At 34.3% G+C, this 24036-nt stretch overlaps 1 protein-coding gene across 1 annotated transcript in view; it reads right to left on the minus strand.

The window, feature by feature from the left end:
- Nucleotides 1–2691: 2691 nt before the first annotated feature.
- Nucleotides 2692–24036, minus strand: part of LOC123557735 (uncharacterized) — a 69766-nt gene continuing 48421 nt past the window's right edge. The window contains exons 21-38 of the mRNA XM_053544715.1: nucleotides 19041–19167; nucleotides 18326–18447; nucleotides 17288–17436; nucleotides 16705–16792; nucleotides 16166–16242; nucleotides 15701–15737; nucleotides 15463–15560; nucleotides 14951–15079; nucleotides 14355–14503; nucleotides 13673–13808; nucleotides 13141–13290; nucleotides 12206–12320; nucleotides 10597–10670; nucleotides 8652–8783; nucleotides 7208–7330; nucleotides 6597–6742; nucleotides 5918–6053; nucleotides 2692–5571 (exon numbers count right to left, since the gene is read on the minus strand). Of these exons, the coding sequence (XP_053400690.1) occupies nucleotides 5500–5571; nucleotides 5918–6053; nucleotides 6597–6742; nucleotides 7208–7330; nucleotides 8652–8783; nucleotides 10597–10670; nucleotides 12206–12320; nucleotides 13141–13290; nucleotides 13673–13808; nucleotides 14355–14503; nucleotides 14951–15079; nucleotides 15463–15560; nucleotides 15701–15737; nucleotides 16166–16242; nucleotides 16705–16792; nucleotides 17288–17436; nucleotides 18326–18447; nucleotides 19041–19167 (2060 nt within the window). The 3' untranslated portion in view covers nucleotides 2692–5499. The remainder of the gene's footprint in view (nucleotides 5572–5917; nucleotides 6054–6596; nucleotides 6743–7207; nucleotides 7331–8651; nucleotides 8784–10596; nucleotides 10671–12205; nucleotides 12321–13140; nucleotides 13291–13672; nucleotides 13809–14354; nucleotides 14504–14950; nucleotides 15080–15462; nucleotides 15561–15700; nucleotides 15738–16165; nucleotides 16243–16704; nucleotides 16793–17287; nucleotides 17437–18325; nucleotides 18448–19040; nucleotides 19168–24036) is intronic.

Raw genomic sequence — 24036 nt, forward strand, 5'->3', positions numbered from 1 at the left:
GATAATGATATCCATTTCCTCTCTTAGCACTTCGTCGGTATCTAAACGCCAAGTCGTAAGAAATTGGTTATATTTACTGGTTACCACTTTTACTTTAGTATTGGAACTATACAATGAAGATCTACAAATAAAGTTTTATTTTGGTTCCGGTTAAATAATAATAATTAGAGTTATTGCTCTCATGTTTAACTAATTTGCCTATTTCAAAATTTGAAATAATTTAGTAATCCGCAAAATATCCGCAAAATATACGTTCGTACTGAGCCAAAAAGCTAAATGTATTTTTCTATCGTATATATAACATAATTTCAATAAAATACTTTCAGCAAGTTGAGTTTGGCAAAATAACAAATGGCGGATTAACTGTTTTGTTCAGTATATATGTATGCTTTAAAGACATTACATTCATTTGTATTTCAAACACTTGCAGTGAAACAAAATGATATCAAGAATTTGTAACAGTGTTACCAACATCTTCCGCTTTTAAATGCTATTATCTGTATTTTTAAAGATTTAATATGATTTTATTTCTAAATTGGTAATAAAAACTAAATTGAACTATTTTAAGGCGAAACAGATCATGTTAACATTTAACCTTAAAGTGTGACCTTGACCTTGTAGCTAGGGGTCTGGGTCTTGTGCATAGCACGTCGTCTCATTATGGAGAAGATTTGTGCCATTTAATTTCAAAACTCCTTAATGAATGGCAGAATTATGGGCCAGTTAACATTTGACCTCCAAGTGTGACCTTGACCTTGGAGCTAGGAGTCTGGGGCTTGCGTGTTATACATTGTTAACCACCTCAATACTATACCTGTATATGGCGGTTTGAGTGTGTCCTTTGATCAGATTCATTAGGCGTTGCACAGGGTTTATATTATGTAATTAGATGCAATTGGCGGTTACATACAACATTAAACGTTATATTTTTTTAATCAAACGTACAACTGTAACTGTAACTGTATGTCATAGGATATACTTACTTCATATAAAAGTTAATGGAAACGTTGAAAACTTACAGGTGTAGAGCTAAGCAAATTAGAACATTTGTACTGTAGTTTAGAGTATGAAGGTGTGTAGGCTACTACTGTAAATTAAAAAATCCATTTAACAGTTTCACTAAGCTCAACAGACAGATATAATACATACTGCACACATTTGCAGATTTGGTAAAGTAGTCTTTAAAGAAGAGGATACTTCTTTACCCGCAACATCACCTGTCCGCACTACAAAAAGGCACCAACTACCCGCGAGGAGATCCTCATCAAGAGGTGTTAGAGAGGAGTAATATTGTAAAAGTTGAAAACATTGAAGCTATTGTACTTTGTAACATAACATCCGGCGGACCATAATGACGGACGGGCGAAAAGGCAATGCCAATTCATAATACGATCCGTTCTTTCTACAAAATACGTTGGTGTACACAACAGATATGATGTAATCTCTTGTATAAGAGATAATCTATAGACAATAGTGTATTAAACCCATTTACGCTCAATGACACATCTTGACAAGGTTAATTTAGACCCGTTGTCCGTAATGTATCGAGTGTCGTTGCTATTTATGATGTAATGGAAAAGCCAGTGCCTCTCATAAACACTAAATCTTCCAGTCAAAACAATCATACAAGGTTATCTCATTTAGCATTACAATCAAATGATTATTATTCGAACTTCATTCAAGAGTAAAATATGATTGCATTAATGCATGATGTGAAAAGGTTAATTCGTAGGGGTCCATCACTGTAAAATGATATCGCCATATGCTGTCGCAACAAGGGCCCGGGTTCGAATCCCAGCCGAAACACAGATTTATTTCTCTAGATCGGGATACAAATGGTCACTCATTGCGATGCTTATTCTGATATATGTCAAAGGTAGATATCCTTTCAGCACCTGTAACGTAATAAAATGTATTGGTGTCTGAGTTCCCTTTTCACGCTTCCGTAAGATTTATTACATGACATTCATTTTGAAAATATTTCTGAAATGTCTAGGTCTGTAGCTCTCAAATGCTAAAATATCTTACATCCGAGGCATATACTGACTTTTTCAGATTACATAAAAAAAAACCTTTTGAACGATTTGACGAAGTTCAAAAAATCTCCATATGTACTTGCTCGATTACGGACCCCTGTGGGATTTGTGTTTATTCCGAGTATAAATATTTTTTCGTAGGTGAAGAGCTCATATGTCATGCTAAGGCCCAGGTTTTATTAATAATTATAAAGTGCTGAAAATTTACTACCCATCAACAAAAAACAAAAAGAAAGAAAAGAAAAAAGCAGCCCATGCGCATACATTTAGATGGGGTGGCCCCTGCACATGACCCCTGACTATCGACCAATGCAAATGCAACTTTCGTTTTCAAATTTAGCCTGTCTACTTTTATTTTCTTTACAGCCGGAAATAGATGAAGGTCGAATGACTTGAATGACATTGTTTTCTGTGTTGTCAAAACCATACCTACGCCTTACGAGATTCCATGAAAATGTGCCCAGTGTCCTAAAGATACAAAGCAAATACCCCTTTTTTCTACCTTGAACGACATTTCTTCAGTTCAAAGATTTCCCACACTACAGCTTTAGACAGTGAATTTTGTAAAGGTTATTAAAACACAATTAAATGGTGCTTAATTAATTTGGACACTTAACATTTATTTATAATACATAAAAAGAAGCAAGACGAAATATGCCAGATAAACTTACTGTAATAAAAAGTAAGGGGAATTTAACAATTAAAGGTACAACTGTGGGCAAGCTGCTGATTACACAAATTGTACATACAAATGGTACACACTAACAACACATATAAATAAGGAGGAAAATGTGGCTTTAATGTCATTTACAATATTTGTAACTAAACTAATTCAATATACTCTAATATATTCTTAAAGGTATACAAGAATCCAATTTAAAATAGTTCATGTATAGCTAAACATAGTAAAAATGAATATACCACTGAAAAACTGGAAGCTTTTTTACAAATCAACTCTTACTGTGTGAATCTTATTTAGCTGCGCCATGAGAAAACCAACATAGTGCGTTTGCGACCAGCATGGATCCAGACCAGCCTGCGCATCCGCGCAATCTCGTCAGGATCCATGTTGTTCGCTTTCAAAGCTTATTGCAATTAGAGAAACCTTTAGCGAACAGCATGGATCCTGACCAGACTTCGCGGATGCGCAGGCTGGTCTGGATCTATGCTGGTCGCAAATGCACTATGTTGATTTTCTCATGGTGCGCTCATTTATACATTTAGTTAAGCTAATTACAGTCAAAAAAGAGTTACTGCATTTGAGGTAAATGCCTAAAGATATAATATTTAAATGAAAAGTAGGCAATGGGTATCTTTGAAGAAAACATCATGTCTTGTAACCTGATATATATGTAAAACCTAATCGCATGTCCGTAGAATTCCATTTTAAGATGTATCTTGATATTAAATAATGGGATTACCTTTTGAAAACTTTTGTGTCATTCCTTCAATAAATTATTGTTAAATTGCAACTGTCGAGAAAACTTTAAACAATTGTTACTTTAGATCTTATCAAAATTCCAGTTACTCATTTTTATTCGTTTGTAGATTTTACCAGCATGAATTGAATATCATATTTGTAACAATACTATATTTTTGATAAAGTGTTCAGCTGTTCTTTGATCACATTATCAACCAAAGATTTTTCAAAACGTTCAACCTACATCTTTCAGTTCCGGCTAAGTACATTTATTTCTTAGACGGCAATGTATGACACAGACCACATTAAGGTTTAGAAAACTGGTTAAAAAGTGTGTATAGAGATTTTTTTTTTCATTTCAGAAACAAAGATTAATATGCTCAAAAATCATAAAACGCCTCGGTGATTTCGTCTAGAAATGAATTTCTTAATACTTTTAAAAAGTTTAAAAACAATAACAAAAACATGTAGAAAACCTCTGAAAAAGTTGAAGAGCCTTGGCCTCAATAAAAAAAAAAAAAGTTTACTTTAGAGGAAATAGTGCATAATAAACAGTCTAACACAGTAGTATAAAGATTCTGTAAACTGATAACAAAAGCAGATATATAAACTGGAATAAACTTTATGCAAATAGAAAAAATACTATTTTCATATTTATGGCTGCATACTTACGAGATTTTATGACAAGCGACACCAGAGTAGTCCACATATACAAAAAGCAGGATGAATCTCTAATATTTCTATTCAATGAAACGGTGAAATGTGCGAAAAAAGTGATGTATTTACTCGGTAAAAAGTGTTCTGCATACCTGGGTGTATTATAATTCATTACAATTAGAATAACTGCACAAATTAAATGAAAGTGCAAATCAGCTTCAACCATGAGAAGAAAATGAAACTAAAATCCATAATCTAGAAATCTGCTGATGCTTTCCTATCAAATATACTAAGGGTTGGCTCTGTCGACAATTCTACTCTGATTCGAACACAAACACAATAGTTTTGTTCTAAACATACATTTGTTTGGAAAGAAACGAAATGAAATTGTATGGGCTGTAACGCGAGTACTGGGTCTGAACACTGTAGTGCAAGACTATTTGAATGACATTTGGTGTAATTTTCAGCACAATGCATACTCATTGTAAGAGTTTTGCAGTTTCATAATTTGAAAAGTTGTTTTGCATACATCTTAAACAAAATATTGAAATTGCCATGTCATCATCAAATGGACTAAAACCTTTTCTAGTTTTTTAGCGTTTTGAACATCCGTCGTCACCACTGTTTGAAGTTTCAGAACGTTTACGAGGACTAAGCTATAGAGAAAAAAAACTAAACGTTCACTTTGCTACATAATAAGGAATTAAAGTGGTTATGGGGCATAATAAGTTGTAGGTAATTTTGTCGGTTGGTAGTAAGGCCACTGTACACTTCGTGACAGAATAACATCATTTTTTCAACTTTTTAGCAATGACCGGTTTTTGTATCTTAAAGTCCATAAAAATGTCTGTTTGTTGTATTTGATAGGAGCTATGCAGTTCTATTCAGTGTCATGTAATTAATATCCTTTTCTGTCCATGCATAACATTTATAAAACAATGTATTAAAGAAGGCATATTTCCCGGGTGTATTGAAATTTTATCCCAAGAGATGGGCTTCACGTACGCCACAATACATCTTCGGATCATTTCATCTTCAGAGCTTTACAACTGTTTAAGAAGCAAATATCTACAGCGACGAAAAAGTATGTTCTATAAACTGACAAGGCGGCAATCGGAAAAGTTTTCATAATATCAAGATGCTGAATAATACCTTAAGCGCACAAAGACTTTTGAAGCATAAATACATCACTCATGTGGCGGCAACATATTTCATGTATTAAAAGAAATGCTAATGAATTTTCTGTTTTGTCGTGATGATCCTATGAATTTAAGTAGTCCAAATCATATTCTTAAAAAGCCTGTACACAGTCCAAAGCGTCCTCAATATCTTTAATAAACAATGTACATAACTGTCGCCAGTAAGCACATGTGAACATTTATGTATTCACATATTTGCATACATTGCATTGCTATCAACGTGGCACAGCAGAACATCGTGACAAAATTTGAACTGTTCCTGGAAAGAAAAAAGCAAGGAAAGGATTTTATATGTTCAGACGTACATAATTGGTGGTTTTAAATAAAGTTAGATTTGTTATTTCGAGCAAGGGCTTGAATATGTCTTTTATTTTAGAAAATCATATGAAAGAGGGCATGCCTAAAGATATATAACATATATTGGGTCATAATTAAAGTAAAGAGATTTACAGAATTGACAGAACCATTTGTTTCAACGGTTATCTTGTAATAACTTTACAAAGAAATGTCCTTTCTAGATACTTCCTGTATAATCTTTTAAAATGTGTGTATAAATCTTGACGCGTGGGCCTGTTAAAGAAACTATTCATATCTAAAGCACTCACAAAGTTTGGAATGATCTGTTGACGCCTGATTCTAAGCTGTCTGATAACTTGTGGAATCGAGACCTCATTGTCCAGTCGTGCACGTTCCAGTATGTTCATCAGAACAACAAATAAGCCGCTCTTCTCTGATCCGTCGCTTTAAAAAGATCATACTTACATATAAAATTGCTTATGAATTCAAACAAGGTTTTCAAATGTTTCAATGTGCCTACAAGTCATTATATATCTCTTCTGGCGATTATTATGTTATGACGAGAAGCAACCAAAATTATTTAAAGATGAACAGCTGTTATTAATTTAAAGAATGATACATTCAATAAACAAGACATACCTTTAAATCGGATACCATCGTTTAGCTGCCATTAAATATATTGAAAATACAATCGGCATACTACTTCAATACATGATAACACAAGCATATGAATTAGTTACTTTAAAATGGCGAGTAGGTAGAAAGCTGAGGAACTTTAAAATGTTTAACAACGAGATTAGTTTGAATACTAAAGGTAAATAATAACGCTATATGATTTTCATGCGCTAAATTCTTCAAAATAATATATTGTCTTATTGTATTCAGAAAGTATATAAACCTTTAAAGTTTCAATCTCTATACACATAAAAAATTGATCTCCGTGCTTATGTTAATTACAATAGCATTATTGACTATCAGGCAACTTACAGACACTGAACAAGCACAGGTTTGTTGTCTGCTATTCTTCTGTGAAATTCCACTTCTTGCATAAAGTTCAGCATGTTTAGAGTATCGCTCGGAGTTATACGATTAACCGGCCAGTTATTGAACATTAGCTGGGTTAGCTCGCATTCCTTAAACAGAGTAAGTACTAGTCTCACAAGTTATAAAAACACAAAGTTTTATGCCGTGCGTTTTAGTTTTGTTATAACGTATAAAGAAATTGTATGTTTTTCACTGAAATTTAGTAATTTTTGATATTAGTGAGTTAATAAGACATACTATCATAATATTGCTGTATTCGCATTTTCACTCATGGTGAATTTAATTGTATAGAAGTTATGGGAATTATTGTGGTTTTTGTTGTCAATGTGTAAAAATATGCAAATTCTCGTTCTATGACCTATATGTAGCAAAAGAATATATTAAACCACAAAATGATGCAAATGTATAAACAAAGTCAATGAAAACGAACGTTATTCAGTAAAAATGCTACTTGTTGCATAGTTTATCAATGGTAATTGCTGAAATTGCTGAAATATTTCCAATTTCCTCCATTATTTGAAATTAATTCACAATAAAGTGATATCTTTTACAACCTCTGAATCATATGCCATAACGAAAGTTTTCTTTTTGTAGAAGTGTTTGTCTTCTTCAGACGTTTTTGCCACCGTAAATGGTCCTAAATTGACAGTCCCATCTTCTGGTAAGTACGTGCCATTCTGAATTAAAGGAGAACAAAAATACTCAGTTTTTTATATTTCAGACCATTTTCAATAGAAATGCTGCAAAATAAATATTGAATTGCGACTTCGTAATTTTAGTACAATAACGGAATTTTTTCTCTTTTCAAATACATTGATCATTTTTAAGAAACAATATAGAAAGGCATTACATTAAAAGGATTGTTAAAAGGACTTTGAAACTGTCTCTAAACTTTTGAAAAATATCATACAGGAAAACTTTCGTATGAATTATGCAAAATAAATAAGGTTTTTTCTGTGCTACATGAAGCGCAACTACTGCAGCTTAGGATTCAGATACCGGTACGATTCATTTGGATACATATCGAAAATCAGTTTTGAGTCGTAACACCATTTCATTGAATATGTCAACTGAAGAAAAATATTAAGTTGGCTTTAACATTGCCAAAGTAGGTGACGCTGGCTTAGTTTAAGACGTGCGCGTGTGGTGTCAAATGTAGAACCCTAACTAAAGTCTATTCAGTGTAGTTTGGTTACACTCTCATAACGATACAACAGGATGATGTTCGATCTTGTTGCATTATAACGTTTCAATAACAAGATTTTGAAAACAAGAATAAAGGAAGATTACGATTTTTGATTTAATAAAACGTGTTGATAACTTTCAAAAATGGTTGCTTGTGTGTTTAAAATCTACTTCAACATGACATAACATTTAATTTTTGTAAATGTGCACTGTGAATTTTGTATGACAACAATCATACTTCAAGTATCACAAAAGAAACCAATTCATTGATTCAGATCTAATACATGATAAATCATGAATATTAAAATGTTTGTACACAAGTTGTAAGAATGAAATAATTGCCCTATATGGATGAGGTGTTATTAAATTCCTAGTGTATTTCTTCAGTAATGGTCAAAGAAGATTAGAATTTTAAATAGCATAAGCTAAATTTCAAAAAGTCCGGCAGTTTTCAGAATTTGACTATTGGTAAGTTGGTACTAACTTCAACATGACATTATATATTTGTAAATGAATGCTGCAAATTTTGTAAGACGTTAATTACAGCACGGACTCACCGTGCACATGTAAAAGCGACCACGCTTCAATTAGCACAAAAGAACCCACCGTTTTAGATCAGTGTAAATAACAACTTGTAAACGAGCAATAAAAATTGCAAAAATGAAATATTTTCCATATATATGGATGTTGCGTTTTTGATTCACGTCAGTAATACAAGTGTATTCTTGTATATCATACATAGAATAAGTAATTGTTTAACTCATGAATCTCTTTATGAGGTATGCTTTGGACCTAGTGGTCTTAAGTAGTTACCTGCTCTTTCACTTTGGCAGGAAATGTAACTATGACCTTGACCTCTTGCTCATATACCAGACGACAACAGTCGATTGCTGTGCTCTCCAATGGTGTTTGAGTGATAATATAGCCATGAATATCGCAGTAGCTCTGAAATATGTATTACTAGATAATTAAAGTAACATATTTTGCTCTAATTATATATAAAAATAACAGTTTTCGAGCAAACTAAAAATTGATTGCAGAACACAAAAATCTACGCATTTCCATAAATCATCTGCATATACCAAATTCTAAAGGTAAAAAACATACAACATGTATTTATAAATCATAGCGAAGTATGTTATATTTTCTGGTCCTTCGGGATCATTGATTTCAACACATTTAGATTTGAAGATTGAATACTGCTTAAGCCGGTGCTAGGGGGCGTGGGCAGTGTTGCATTTTCCATTACTGCTCATGAACAGACTCAATCAAACCGAGTCTGCAATTTTCACTGTTTGCCTTGTTCTCGGTGCTTCCGAGGGATCTACTTTCCAGATTTTATTATTAATACCTGTATTATAGCTGCATGTTTTGGATTCAGTGTTGTTATATTTTCTTGCATTTTTTGTGATCATGGAGTCCATTCAATGTACATCTATTACAGAAATCCGCTTCAGTAAGTGTTAGGATGCGTAAGAGGATGTTGCGCATTTCATTCTCTATCACCAAGGGACCCAGTCAAACAGAGTTTGATATAGTGTTGCCTGGTTGGGTTCTATGCTTCAAAAGGGTATTCTACATTTTATCGATATTTTGCGTCGTACACTACAGGAAACCAGTCCTCACTAAATGTATTGTAGAAGGCATGAGTGCATCTGACTGAAGGTTGTGAATGCCTTTACTGATAGATTTCTGACTAAGCTTTCCTGAATGTTTCAAGTACTAGAATGATGTTATGTGTTTTTATAGTGTTATGCTACAATTTGATCTAAAGTCATCTCCCTGTTAAAACTACGCTACGTATTTAGGAAGATGTAGTACTTTAATCAAACTGGCACAAACTGGCTAAATCTTTGCGGCTATTCTATATTTCATTGACAGTATAAAAGCGTTGGCAGTGTTTTCATTAGGTTCTCTTAGTGTCTGGCTTCGAGTATTCTGTTTTTTTTTATTGTTTGGAGGTCTACTATGCATAAGCGGATAATGTACCACTCTGGCAGCTGATGTTATCCCAGTTGCTACTCCACCTCAGATAAATCAGACACCGTCGTGCTTCCGTAATTACCATTTCCTTAGGAGTAACTTTCTCGGAGTACAATATAATTACACAGAAAACGCAACTTGTACCAAATTTATTTTAAGATAGGTATCAGATTTAAGGTTAATGTGAATCCCTGTCATAAACCAATCTCTATTATTTAAGATATAGAGAATCTATCATTGGTCTTCGGTTAAGATCAGAAAACCCAAAACCGAGGGCGCACTGCTCAAGTCTTAAACGAGGCTGTGCCGAGTTTAAGACTTGAGCGGTGCGCCCGAGGGTTGGGATTTCCGATCTTCACCGAACACCAGTGATGGATTCTATTTCTCACTTACCACAACAGAAACAATAAAAACAAGCATGAAAATATGGAACTGTTTAAAACGCGGGTAACTGACGTCCGTAAGCAGAAGTGACGTCATGACATTTCAGTGACGCATAATAACAAAGTTCCGCTTTAGTTTTATCGTTTGTAGCGTAACGGTACGTTCTTATCATAAAGTAACGAATTTTGAATCGAGAAATACACTATAAGGAACGGAGAGAAAAGATAAAGGTACCTGATTTTTAATTATTTTACATAAATGATATATATATTTAGTACATGAAGTAGTCCGTCACAGGAGTGTGGGATAACCCATGTGAGATAAGATTTTCCAGCATTTCTGAAAATAAAGATTTTTCTGTCCGATAAGTGAGAAAAATCATGTAACTTACCGGTATGTAGACTGCATTGATATAGTTCGTACACCCAGCAATAGCAGTGGCAAGGAAAGGTCGGAATTCGTTAGCTGAAAGAAAATAATAAAAATTAATGCTATTCTGCTGAAAATGAAACATATTTGCAATGTTCACCATAAATGGTGTATGTAAGGTAAGGGATTTACCCGTTTGGGATTGACCGGTGGCCATCATCAATTAACACTTTGACATCGTCATTGTCATTGGTATATCACATACAGAACCAATCGGGATAACGGTCCATATTGCACCAGCCAAGCCCTCGGATATAACACTAATAAATGTGCGTTATCCTATACGTAAGCATAATGTGTCGAGAATAGAATTCTAAAACGTATGATCAGAAAGTTTATTATCAACACATATCATAATAAAGATATAATATTCGAAGAATGAATTTTAAGTAAAAATATCACATACATAAGGAATATTACTTCCACAACTTTGCGATCATAAATTTTACAGTGAAATGTTTCTCTTATGTACTACGTAAAAGTAAAATATCATTCTCGCCTTCTACAAGTTTTTTTTTCATCTCTATTTGTCAAGAGACGTCACGTCAAGACAAGATATATTCGATATTCCTGTTAGTAGTTTTTCGGTATGAATTTGAATAAAACAAAATGGCTGCCACATCACAGGCGTAGTCGAATCAAGTAGCATTATTAAGGCTATAGCTATACATGTCTTTTCCGAAAATAAATTTAGTGTATGAGTGCCGTTTTTTTTATTTCACGTACATGTGTACGTGGCATTAGCCATTAAAATCGGAAAAAGAAGAACAAGAAATATGTATGGGAGGTTATGCGAAGACTTTGTTAAATTCATGATTATGAGCTAAAGCATTGTAACTAAAAGGATTATATTCTTAACTAAGCAGATTGTTGTAAGATCACTTATTCTACATACAAGACAAAGGTTTTATCAAAAAATAGGCTGAAAGCGAAAGTTTTGAAGCATGAAATTTTGAAAACATTTCGGATATCGTGAAAACCGATGATTTTCTAAACAACGGAATATGAAGTTTTCAGTGTTTTTGGATTGAACGACTTGATAACCTGTTTCAATGAGCTTTTGTGTTTTGTAATTCAGTAAAATACAACTCATTCTGCTTTTTATGGCTGGAGTTTATCAACTATTAACAAAACGTGATGTCGTAAGCCAAACGAGTTATGATTGTAAGATTCCACTGTGCACAGTAATTAGCTTACAGTTACTTACAAATATCTCAATTATACAATTGCCCACCAGTTTAAACGTATTTAACCTGTATCATTTTGTGACCACTTGCCGTTCTGTTGTCCATCTTTGTTTTATTCAGTAAATACTGAGGTATAAAAAAGGTGGCAAGATATGGATCTTTTAAAAACTGCAAAAGTAATGTTCAAATTCAAAACTTGTGGAGGTCAAGGGTAATCGGCAAGATAAAATCGTTACGAAGCTTTATGGTGATCGAGATACGGGATACGGAAATACGCTGTCTCGAAATTAATATCGAGTGAGAACGATATGAGATTTCTCCACAGCATATATGCCGTATCCAATCACCAAAAAGCTGTGTAACAAATACAAATGTAGTACTTACGTGGAAGTATACTATTGTTTCTGTTTTTAGTTCTGTTTTCTTTGAGCATTGCTGCTGAATATTTTTCTTCAGTTTCATCCTTAGTAAACATGTATGTCATGTCTTCCTTCAATGTCTTAAGAAAGGATAAACATTTATGTCAGTGAATTACAAAAAAAACCATATATCATTAGAATTTATTAGTCACTGTCGTGTAGTTTCCACAAATACAGTATAACTACCGAAAATCTGAATTGATTAATCTAAAACGGACAAAAAGCGGACAACCATAGATCGTCCAATACGACATAAACGAAAATGCTGGCTTTGAATGAGCCTTTTCATGGACGGTAGAGGAAATGCAAGCTACCGTCCAACTCTCTAGCCTAGAGTTGAGCAAAACTCAACATTTACACATGTTATATGTACCAGAATATAATTTAGAGACACCCGCAGATGTATTTATACGGCGAAATGGAACCTTCAATGATAAACAGAGTGCAACTGCATGAAAAGTGGCGTTTAGTCCCCAGTTAAAATAATGGCTTTGCCCCAAACGAGAAAACAATGGACAGAACTAAACAAACTGGAATTTAGAGTAGGGATCTGAGGTAATGGAACCTGCCTATTACAGAAACTACCAAAACAAAAGTTAAAAAGTAGGCATCATATCCAAATGATAATTAAACAATATTCTGGTTTTACCAAGACTATTGGAACCACCCAAACCATTACAGTACACTAACACAACATAAATGTCGTGCTGAACGATCTAGAGATCAAAATCTAACAGTTTTGATTGAAGGTACGTTTATACACACTAACACAATATGTTAGTATGATTAACCTTTTCATTACTTTGACATGATGCGTAGAATCATCGATTTGTTAACACCTAATGGTTAATAAGATGAACAAATACTTATCAGCTTTACATCCAGAGTTCTTTTGCTTACCTCATACTGCAAAAGGAGTTTCGTTTTCCTTGCCACCTTATCAACATCCTTCAGATCGTTTAGAACTTGGTGAAAGTGTTCCAGTGGAACAGGTTCTGATGGCAAAATGAATGCTTCAATCATCAAACCGTGAAGGAAAAGGTACTGATCCTGTGTTTAAAACAACTATTGTAAACATCTTTACAAATTGAAATTTTCGATTTGCTCTAATGACAGTTGCCATTTAACCATCTACAAAATAGTTAAGTGATCATGAATGCTATAAAGGTAACTGCTCGCCATGAAGAATTGCTTACATACCAGTACAATAACATCATCAATTGGAAGAGGTAAAGTCGTCTTGTGGGTAGGATTTCGGCCAATCAACACAAAGGTCGTTGGTTCCGGCCCAGCTGGAGTCACGACCACGTCTTCTCATATGATATTTTTCAGGAATTGAAATCGAGAGTGATTCAAATAAGCTTCAAGCCTTATTCAAAATCGAGCTAAAATAAATTAGTTTAAACAAACGGAAGTGATAAAATGCTTTAACCTTTGTCTGGACCATGTTGACTCTTTGGTCGCGCAAGTCTCTAACACACTGGTAGACATCAACATATCCTTTGTCTTTACCTTGGTCGTATAATATATCTGTGGCTATAAAGGTACCAGTCCGACCAACACCAGCACTGTGGAAAAAAATAAAGCATAATATAAAATTGCTCTGATTTCGTAAACTGTTACGTAACAAATATAACAGATGTGTTGTAAACATAAAAGAAGCAAGCTCTTTTAAACACACGCTTTTCAGTTCTCAAAGTGTTCTTTGCTCTTTTGAAACTGCATTATACATACAAACACCACCGCTTATTTTCGAAAACGTAGTGTTCATAAAAAGATATTCTTACTGTAGAAAACGCCTTTTAAGACATAATGAAAAAAAAATCTGTGAAAAAAAACACTATCGGAAGCATACAGCGCAATTTAATATGATGAATAGTAGTCTCGGTTTGATTGAGTCTGTCCATGGGATATATAATGTGCATATACAGTAATTTTATGTAACTCATATGTTTGAAGAATGAAACTTTCACGACAGTACTATAGTGAACAGTAGCTTTTTCCTCTGTTTGCATGTAAGTTTAAGTTATAAACAGGGGATGATAGAAATGTTTGTATGCAATCCATTGTACTTTATTATACGTGAGCGATTGTTTCTAAATCATGAGAGTTACCTGCAGTGTACAAGCCAAGAATGTGCTTTGATTGCGTCGTTGTTTCTCACTTTTCTCCAAAACTGAAGCAAACCTGATGTGCTTCTTGGTACACTATGGTCAGGCCATGCGGTGAAGTGAAACTGAGTGATGGTCCTTGAGGGCTTCCCCTATGATAGTACATTGATAAACTTTGTACTTAAACAGCCATGCGTTCTATAAAGCATACAGGTATATGGCTATGCATTAAGAATGACTGAACATCATTCAATTTGGTAGTTTTACATCATTATAGTGATTACGCTATGTTATGGTATTCAGTACAACCTTGTTCATCCGACGCAATTTTGTCAGAAGTAAATTTTATACCAAAAAGACACATATTCTTACGTATGTCACCAATTTATGTTTGCTTTCTACAACTCCTCTGCACAATGATATCCATTGTTTGTTAATTCATAGGTTACTAGATGCCTTATATGTATATTATTATTATTATTACTGCTGATATAAATCCTTTAATGTTTAATGCATTATAATCGTATAACTTATTTTAAGATTAACACATGTGTGTTTTGCTGAGCTTTAAAAACTACATCATCTTGCAATATGTGTACCTCCTCAAAGTCGACTTTGAGATTCCGGATTGTAAACTCAGCAAATATTGCCTCAGATTCCGTGCGAACAATGAAATCTCCATAACGTGTACTGGATTCAACCGTCGGCCAATACTGTAGACACTTCGTCTAGACAACGATTTCATAAAGCAAATTACATACAATGTTTTCATCAAATACTGTATCTGTATATTAGGACAACTTACACTAACATAATGTTAGTGAATAATTTGGACAATATTTTGTGAAAGTGTAAAATAGTGTATTCAGTGTAGACGTTGCTAAAGCTTTAATTTTGAATGTGTCAAACAAAAACTCATAGAACATTAGCTAAATTATGTTCATGATACAAGTTTTGAATGTAATTATGCTTAAATAATTATTATTTGATATTGAAATGACATTGTACATTGTATACACTCAAATGATTATTTGATTACTTTATAGGTTCACTTTATTAATATAGAATTGAAATCACATATAAAATTTAAAGTTAAAACTAGCGATAATACCTTTGTTTCTTCAACGAGGTTGGTAACCATAGCAATGGTATAAACATTCTTTTCCCAAATCATTCTCCAAAAGTCGTCGATAGTTGCCTCAGTTGGACCTTAACATAAATATAAGTATTATCTATCTTACATCATACTATTAAAATCTTTGTTTTACATTGTATTTAAGTAGAAGCCCAAACTCTAAGCTTATGTTATAATATAATACATAGTTAACAATATACAATTTTGTTATTACCTTGTGCTGCAATGTAAGCCTTCTCTTTAGCATGACCCTATCAAAAGGAACATCATATAAATCATTAATTATAACTTGTATACATAGGCATAAGGAATATTTTCTGAGCCAACAGTTACATTAATTTGTACTGTATTTTTATCTTTTGTCTCTTTAGAGTATATTATAATATTCAATTTTGTATGTCAATATACAATCGACTCCTCTTTCTCAAATTACCAAATTTAAAATGTTTTTATTTTGAGAAACATTAACAAGCCGTCATGCTATTGATGAAACAAGAGCAATATACACTGTCTAAAACCGTATCATTTGCCTACCATTTTACCATAAAACAACGTATGTATGAATGTTTGCATAACTGACATTTTACACGACACGCAGATGTGAAGAATGACATAAAGGAAACAAGAATAAAAAACCAAAGGAACACAGTGGGGCACCGCCTAAGAAGGTAAATCTTACCTTAATGAAACTTGCATTTATGTAGTCCGACCCTTGCTCTTTAGGCAATGTTTTCAACATAACGCGCGTGTGGTTGTCTATAAATACAAAAGTAAATTTCATCACAAACAACCTAACCGATATAGTTTTGAATCTCATAATATTACATTTCATGAATATACTTACTGTTTATAAAATGCATGATGTGGCTGTTTTCAATTTTATACTTCCATGTATATTATTATAGCTTTTATATACTTAGAAAAAGATAATCACAACTCAGCCCCCTAAAGCAAAACCCTGCGTGAGTGTATGTATGTTTATGTATATAGCGGATCTATAGACAAAACAAACAGACAAATTAAAACAAATAGTCAATGAAGTAAACACAAACATATATAAAGAAGCGCAGTGGGCATACGGTGCACCGAATGTCACTTGTAATCTCAATCATATTCAAAGTTACAAGACAGTGTAAATCTTGTAAATCGGTAACAGACCTTAAAAAGACAAAAGGCATTATCCATAAACGAAAAAAGATTAAAAAATTTTCTACTTACAAGCCTGCATATCCTTGTATCTGTTCTTCTTTCTGTTGTAGGGATTCGCACCAACCGTAGATGGATATTTCATTCCGTAGGGTAGCTCCTATTGCAGAAATAGTGAACAAAAATAGAATTTGCTAGAACAAATGGTTTGAAAGATTCCAGTAGAATTAATGGCCTCTGTTACCGAAACTATGAAGTGTAGACGCGAAAATTTAAACAAAAATACATAGACAAAGTAGCATATATAAACAATAAAAACTAAACAAGCATCGCTTTTTAACAGACAGTGGTAAAAACATCACTGGAAAGTTTGAATGGCTTTTATAATTGCATTTGTTGGTGGCAAAATAAAGTTAACATAAATACGGACATTTACCTAGTACTATATTTGATGATAACCATTTAGTTAATATACCTAGCTCAGCTTTAAATCCACTTATCTTTCTCTTTTTGTAAACCTATCTGTTATTTCATGCTTGTCATATAATTTAGACTGTAGAAGATGTACAGTGAATAATACATTACAAAACCCTTCCAGAATGAAAATTACCAAAATCATAGTAATTGGACGTTAATACATTTTCAAACAGTTTACCTGAAATTCTTTCGAGAAGTAATCAGAGTTTGCCAAATTTCTTTTCACATATGCAAGTAGGTTTGATAAGGGAATTGTGTGCTTAGTTTGGCTGACACTAGAATCATTATTATAAGTATTTACTCCACTTGTCGAGGATCTGTTTGTCTCTGTAAAAGTAATATCTAACGTTGTGATTACAAACATCAGTTGTTAGCTTGAAATCAGGAATTATTTACAGATGGAATAAGAAGCAAATTTCAGAATAAATCAGTTTCATCACTATTTAATACCAGACAGTTTTTCCATCGGAAGACTATATTTTTAAAAAAAAATCTAGTAATAGGCACTTCTCCATGACGATCAAATGCTTAAGAATTTAAATCCTGAATTGTCCTTGAGAAATGGCCGACAGCTTTGAACATTAAAACACAGAATATATATGCTACAGGAAAAGCCACCCAGACATCAACCCAGCACGCCTGCGTGCACCTGAGTAACACACACACTTGCATACAGCAAACACACGAGGAGAAAACGAACACATAAAGGAACACAGTGATGCACCGCCTTAGAACGGTCAGTAGCAAAAGCACCAGCTTGTACCGGTTTAACGTGCATCTGCATCTAACCTCACTCTTAACTCCACCATGTTCCAAAATCATAGGACAGTGTAATCTGCGCCAGGTGAACCAAATATAATCAATGTCAAGAGCTTGAAAATCATCGTATTGAAATTGAACACATAAAATTATCGATCATCTTATTACATTTCCCGCTAAAGTACATTTCCATAGTGCTCTTTCAACGAAGCATTGTTCAAAGAGAAAAGTAGAATATTTCTGTGTATCTTATATTAGTGTTATCGTTTGATTTAATATCAATAACACAAATGAACTATTATGTTTCCGATTCGAAAGACAAATCCGTAGAACATTTGATATGAAATATTATAAGTTTGCTCTTCATATATTTTCATAGATCAGGTACTTCATGTGTCATACAGTTTGCGCTTACATTATGATTACTTTCAAAGAAATAACGTTAAATTAACTTAACCGGCATTGGCTGCAGCCGCTGCATTCAAATGCATATTGTTACATCGTTTCTGTCTGTCCTTTTCACGTCTGCCCGAAGAAACAGCATCTGTGAATTCTATGTTTGCACTGTCATCATTCTTCCTATAAAATGCCATCATAAACAATGAAATAAACGTTTTATTCTCATACTACTTTTAACAATCATGCAGAAATTAAGCTACAGAATGTTATAATAAAGTGCCTATCGCAGTGCAAAAGCTGCCAATTTGTTAAGCTATAACTGAGATACGCTTGTTTATTGTCGCCCATTTTCAAGAAATCTCATTCATATACAGTTACATACAATACAGTTACATACAATAGTGCCGTACAAGTTAAGTTTATTATTTTAGTGTCTCCCATACTCTGTATCACATTGACACGTATTTTACCATATCCAGCTTCTATTAATATTTTAGTTTCCCCTTAACGCAGGACATTATATTAACGTACCGTTCATCATGTTTAGGTTAAGTGAAATGTTTTAGTGTTGTGTCTCATTTGCGCTGCATTAATCTATCTTACAAATATATCAAGGTAATGGATATATCAAACATTTCATCAGTACGCAAATGTTCATAGAACATCCGGTACTTAATCTGTCTTGCTTTATGTGTATAGTGTTTACAATAGTTGTGATTGACTATAATATATATCTGTAATAAACTTTTCTGTCAAAATATACTAAGTATTACCTTTGTCCTGGCTTCTTTCGTTTACGATATATAACTACAATAATAGCTGCTGCTATCACCATAAAAATGACAAGGGCTGCAACCCCGCCTGCCGTAATCGCAACCGAATAATTTGACTTTTGCATTGCTGAAAATAGTACATAGAAAAAAATGTACAGGGATCAAGGTATTAAGACCGAGTTAAGGAATTAATTTAATTTGTTAGGAGTGTATTACGTTTCTGGGACAATTCGTTTATGAATAGAAAAGAAATGGAACAACGGTCTCACCCTTGCATGATCGTAAGAGGCGACTGAACACTTGGGTTTTTCTGTATGTGTAATTCAAGCAGGTTGAAAAAGATTTCTATACCATACCTCATTTTATTTTGATGCAAATAAGATGTACAAAAATATTTAGGTCACTTTGGTACAATTGAACCTATACTGTGTTGTTGGGCTGCAAAACCCAAACCAGATAAATATAGAAATATTTGTTATATCTGGCTTTATCACAAAATCGAACAATGAAAACTTGTAAAAAACTTATGCCTTTAACCAGAATCTCAGGATTTTCTTTAATACGCAGTAAATGTAAAATAGCGAATGAGTGAAGTGAGTACATCATTTAAAGTTACGTCCAACAAAGGGCTTGTACTTTACCAATTATTTTCATATATGTGGCTGGATAACACTTACGTAGGCATTTCGTGAAGATGGAACTTTTATGTGTTATATATTAAGTACATGATATATGTGGTTCGGTGATGCCGGTAGTCACGTTCCTAAGGTCAAATTAAGGTCAAGAAATAAGGTCAAAGGTCATTGGGTGCATTTTTACCTACTTCAGTTATATGACCTTAAATATTCGTCATTCTTTTAAATAAATGATCCCAAATGGTATATAATCAAAGCTATAGTATTTGACTATGAACTGAAATCACTTTATGCAAATTAGCTAATTTGAATATTCATTAATATTAATGAAAACGTCCAAAATCATACAAAACATGATAAAAATGGACATGCAGGAACAATCATTACTTTGTATGTTCATCATGTTCATGACTTGAAACACAAAAATGGAAGACATCATATGTAGGATACTAATGAATGAACACACTTGTTTATTTCAAGATTGTATGTGTTTTCTTTTGAGGTACAGCTTAAAGTGGGTGGGGTAATTTGGCACCTGACCGAGAGTAATCAAAACCATAACTTCATTAGTTTATTTCGTCTCCCTTTTAAATCAGCATGCTTTGATATTAACTTTAGATACATTATATATTGCATACATTTATAAAATAAGAACATACTTTTAATCCCACTATTACATATGATATGTGTGCGTATGTGTTAACTACAATAACGTGGTGTGGAGCTCTTCACAAAAGAAAGTACATACATGCTTTGCTCATGCTCTTTTTAGTAATTATTGTGTATACAGTAAAACAAGTATTATGATATAACAGATGAAGACCATCTCGATGCTTAATTTGCAGCAGTATAACAGGTAAGGCGAAGAGAGTTAACCCCCTTATCAGTATTACGCCATTTGTAAAACAAATAACACAGCGAAACATAATCAAGTACATAGTGATTTTACTGTCCTTTGTTGTAAGTTTTGTGTTTTTAAATAGTTTAGATACATAATTATATCGTGCAAATATAGTAAAAGGTAACTTCTTAAAATAAATATGAGTATATTAGGGGACTCTATCGCCAATTTTTCAAAGGCTTGAATAAAACCCGTTCAGAACCCGTACTTTAACCGAAATAGTATACATAACTGTGTAACCATACTAAATGTTTATGAATAGTATGTTTAATGATATAAACAGCATAAATTATGTAGATTCTGTTCCAACGTCAAAGGAATGTGATGCGCACTTTAGTTATCTAGCAGTATTTACGGTACAGTTATACATGTTCTTCACTGGACACAACTATCAGCACGAATAAAATAGTTTTGTTTGTGTTTTTCAGCAAATGTCTAGCCATGGACGTGAAGCCAAAGCCACTTGCTGTCTTGAAAAGAAAGACAAGTTCCCTTAAGACAAATTACGAACATTGTATCTTCTGCCAAAAAGTGAGCGCTGATAAAACGAGTACCGGTTCAACAGATGGCAAGAAAAGGGTGAAGGATTGTTTAGAAATTCGAATGAAGAATAGGGATGACAATGTTGAGCTGAACGATAGGTTAGACAATATTCCTTGTGAGCACTGGAGCTCAGACTCTGTGACACTAAGATGGAACAAAGCATGTTACAGTACATATACATCTTCGCATAATGTCAAGCTTATAGAACGAAGATATATTGAAATATCCAAAGAACAGTATGAAGTAGATGCCGGTCCATCGACCGAACCCATTAGAGGACGTAGTTCTAGTGCTGTGATTGATTGGTCTAAGTGCATATACTGCCAAATAATCGACAAAAGCAAATTATTACATCAGGTAGGAACTTTTCCGAAGTCAACAAAAATACTGGACATGGCACAAAGTGAACCAGTGATGAGATTACGCTTAGCTGGGGTAAATGACCTAATGGCTGCTGAAGGGAAATATCACCAAGCATGTCTTCAGAAACGCGAACGCAATTACGGTAAACCTGGGGAGACAAAGAAAAACATTGCAGACGAAGTCCTGTGCAAACTGTGTTCACAATTGGAAGAATGTCTTGGACAAGGACATGTGTTTGATATGATGACAGTGTGGAAGTCATATGTTGAATTAGCTAGTGAACATGATGTTGAAATTCCGGAAAGATATAACTCACGAAGAAAGACGTTTTACGCTGATGTTGAAGAAAGGCTAGGAGCAAAAGCTAGTTTTGTCAGACCATTGGATATTACAACTCCGCTAATAATGTACCCAGGGGATCAGGCAGAGTACGTACTTTCACATTCATTAAGTAGAGGTCACAAGGCTGATCTGTTCTGCAACAGTTCTGAATCCGAATCATCTGAAGACTCGTCAGGAGAAGAGCCCATACCAAAGTCAACACCCGAAGTTAGTTTGCTGCAAGAAATGGTCCATGTTGCTATTTGCATTAGAGCTGATTTGGATCAAACACCAGGTCTTGATATTAATTGGCGAACTATTGTTCAACCACACATCGAAAAGATTGTACCGAATAGTTTGTATCTACTTCTGGCGTTAGTTTTTGGTGGAATGTCAGTTATTGATAAAATTACAGATTCAGAAGAGTTTATAGAAGATGAAAAAACCATGCGCCGGATTTTAAGTATTGCACAAGATATCATCTACGGAGTGTCTAAGGGTCATAAATTAACACCAAAGCACATAGGCTTAGGTTTAACATTGCACCAATCTACCCGTTCTGAAAAGTTGGTAAACCTATTTCATTCTGCAAACCATTGCATAGCAATAAACACAGTCCGTGAATTTGATAATACCATTGCCAATGAAATTTTGGAAAGATACAAACGCAACGGATACATTTACATACCCTCTAACATATCTCCGAACTAATTTGTACATTTTTTATGTGACAACATTGATGTCCTTGAATGCACTATAGATGGAAAGAATACTTTTCATAGCACCCAAATGGTGGCATGGCAACGTAAAGGATGGAATATTGTGAAATCACATGGTGATGACGGAAACAGCTTCGTCCTCAAATCAGGTATCGACAAACATGCTATGACTGTTTATCAAGAAATACACAAGGCAAAGATAGTTACAGGGAAACGTGCACAGCCTTTAGCGCATTCAGCAGCTAGTATAGACATGACGTCGTGGCTGAAGGAAGACGAAAACACGCAAGACTCGTATATTAATAATATTTCATGGACACTTGCCAGGCAAGAATCGGAAAATGAGCAACAAGTTCCATTATGGGGCGCATACAACGAGGCGTGTTGTACTGTGAAGCATGAGGTGACAAACCCGTGTATGTTGCCTATATTGCAGGCACCAGCAGATGAGTATGACACAAGCAACACGATTATTGGAAAATTTGTGTCGATAAGTGAAAATATTGGTCAGATGCATACAGTCATCACAGCAGATCAATCACTTTATAGCAAGGGAAAATAACTCGTATGGGCAAATCAGACGGATTTCAAGAATGTGATCTTCTTCATGGGTGGTCTGCATGTGTGTTTTAACTACATGCGTGCAATCGGGCAACACATGGAATGTTCTGGTTTAGGAGATATTTGGGTTGAGACTGGCATCTTTGGTGCCAACACTGTCACAACGGTATTGGATGGAAAGTCATTTTACAGAGCAGTCCGTGGACACCTACTTACTTACGAAGCCTTATGGAGACTGAAATGGCGATACTTTTTGAACTGGTTATCTTCATCAGAGAAGGAAATCCCCAAACTTGACGCGGAACTGGAGAACTTGAAGTCTGCAATTTCATCTGCACATCCTGACCGACAAGTAACACATGATGCTTCTGAACAACTAAAGAAATGTCTCAAAGAGAAAGGCGTCACTGAGTTGCTGCAGGAATTTGAAACAAAAATGAGGAGAATCAAGAACTTCGCGTATTGGCAGACGTATCTGCGTATGGTTGAAATCCTTCTTGCCTTCATCACTGCACAGAGAACAGGAAATTGGTACCTCCATGTAGAAGCATTTGCATTAATGCTGCCTTGGTTGTCTGTGTATGACCATACAAATTACACCAGATGGGGGCCCGTATATCTGTCAGATATGAAAGCATTGGAACGGGATGCACCTGATGTCTACAGAGAATGTATAGCAGGCAACTTTGTTGTCAAGAGAAGCAACCACTATTTGAATGAGGTTTCAGCCGACCAGGCAACTGAGTGGATGAATAGAGTTTGCAAGACGGCCGGTGGCATTATAGGTATTACAAGACATGATCAAGCCAGAGACCGGTTCTGTATTACATGGGCTCACCGGTCGTACATATCAAACAGAACAATGGAAATATTTGGTCTTCAAGATGACGAAGAGGAAACCTCTAGCAATAGAACGGACGCACAACCTTCTCGAATGAGGTCTGAAGAAGATA

This window comes from Mercenaria mercenaria, chromosome 5 (assembly GCF_021730395.1).
Source record: "Mercenaria mercenaria strain notata chromosome 5, MADL_Memer_1, whole genome shotgun sequence".
Classification (NCBI taxonomy): Eukaryota; Metazoa; Mollusca; class Bivalvia; order Venerida; family Veneridae; genus Mercenaria; species Mercenaria mercenaria.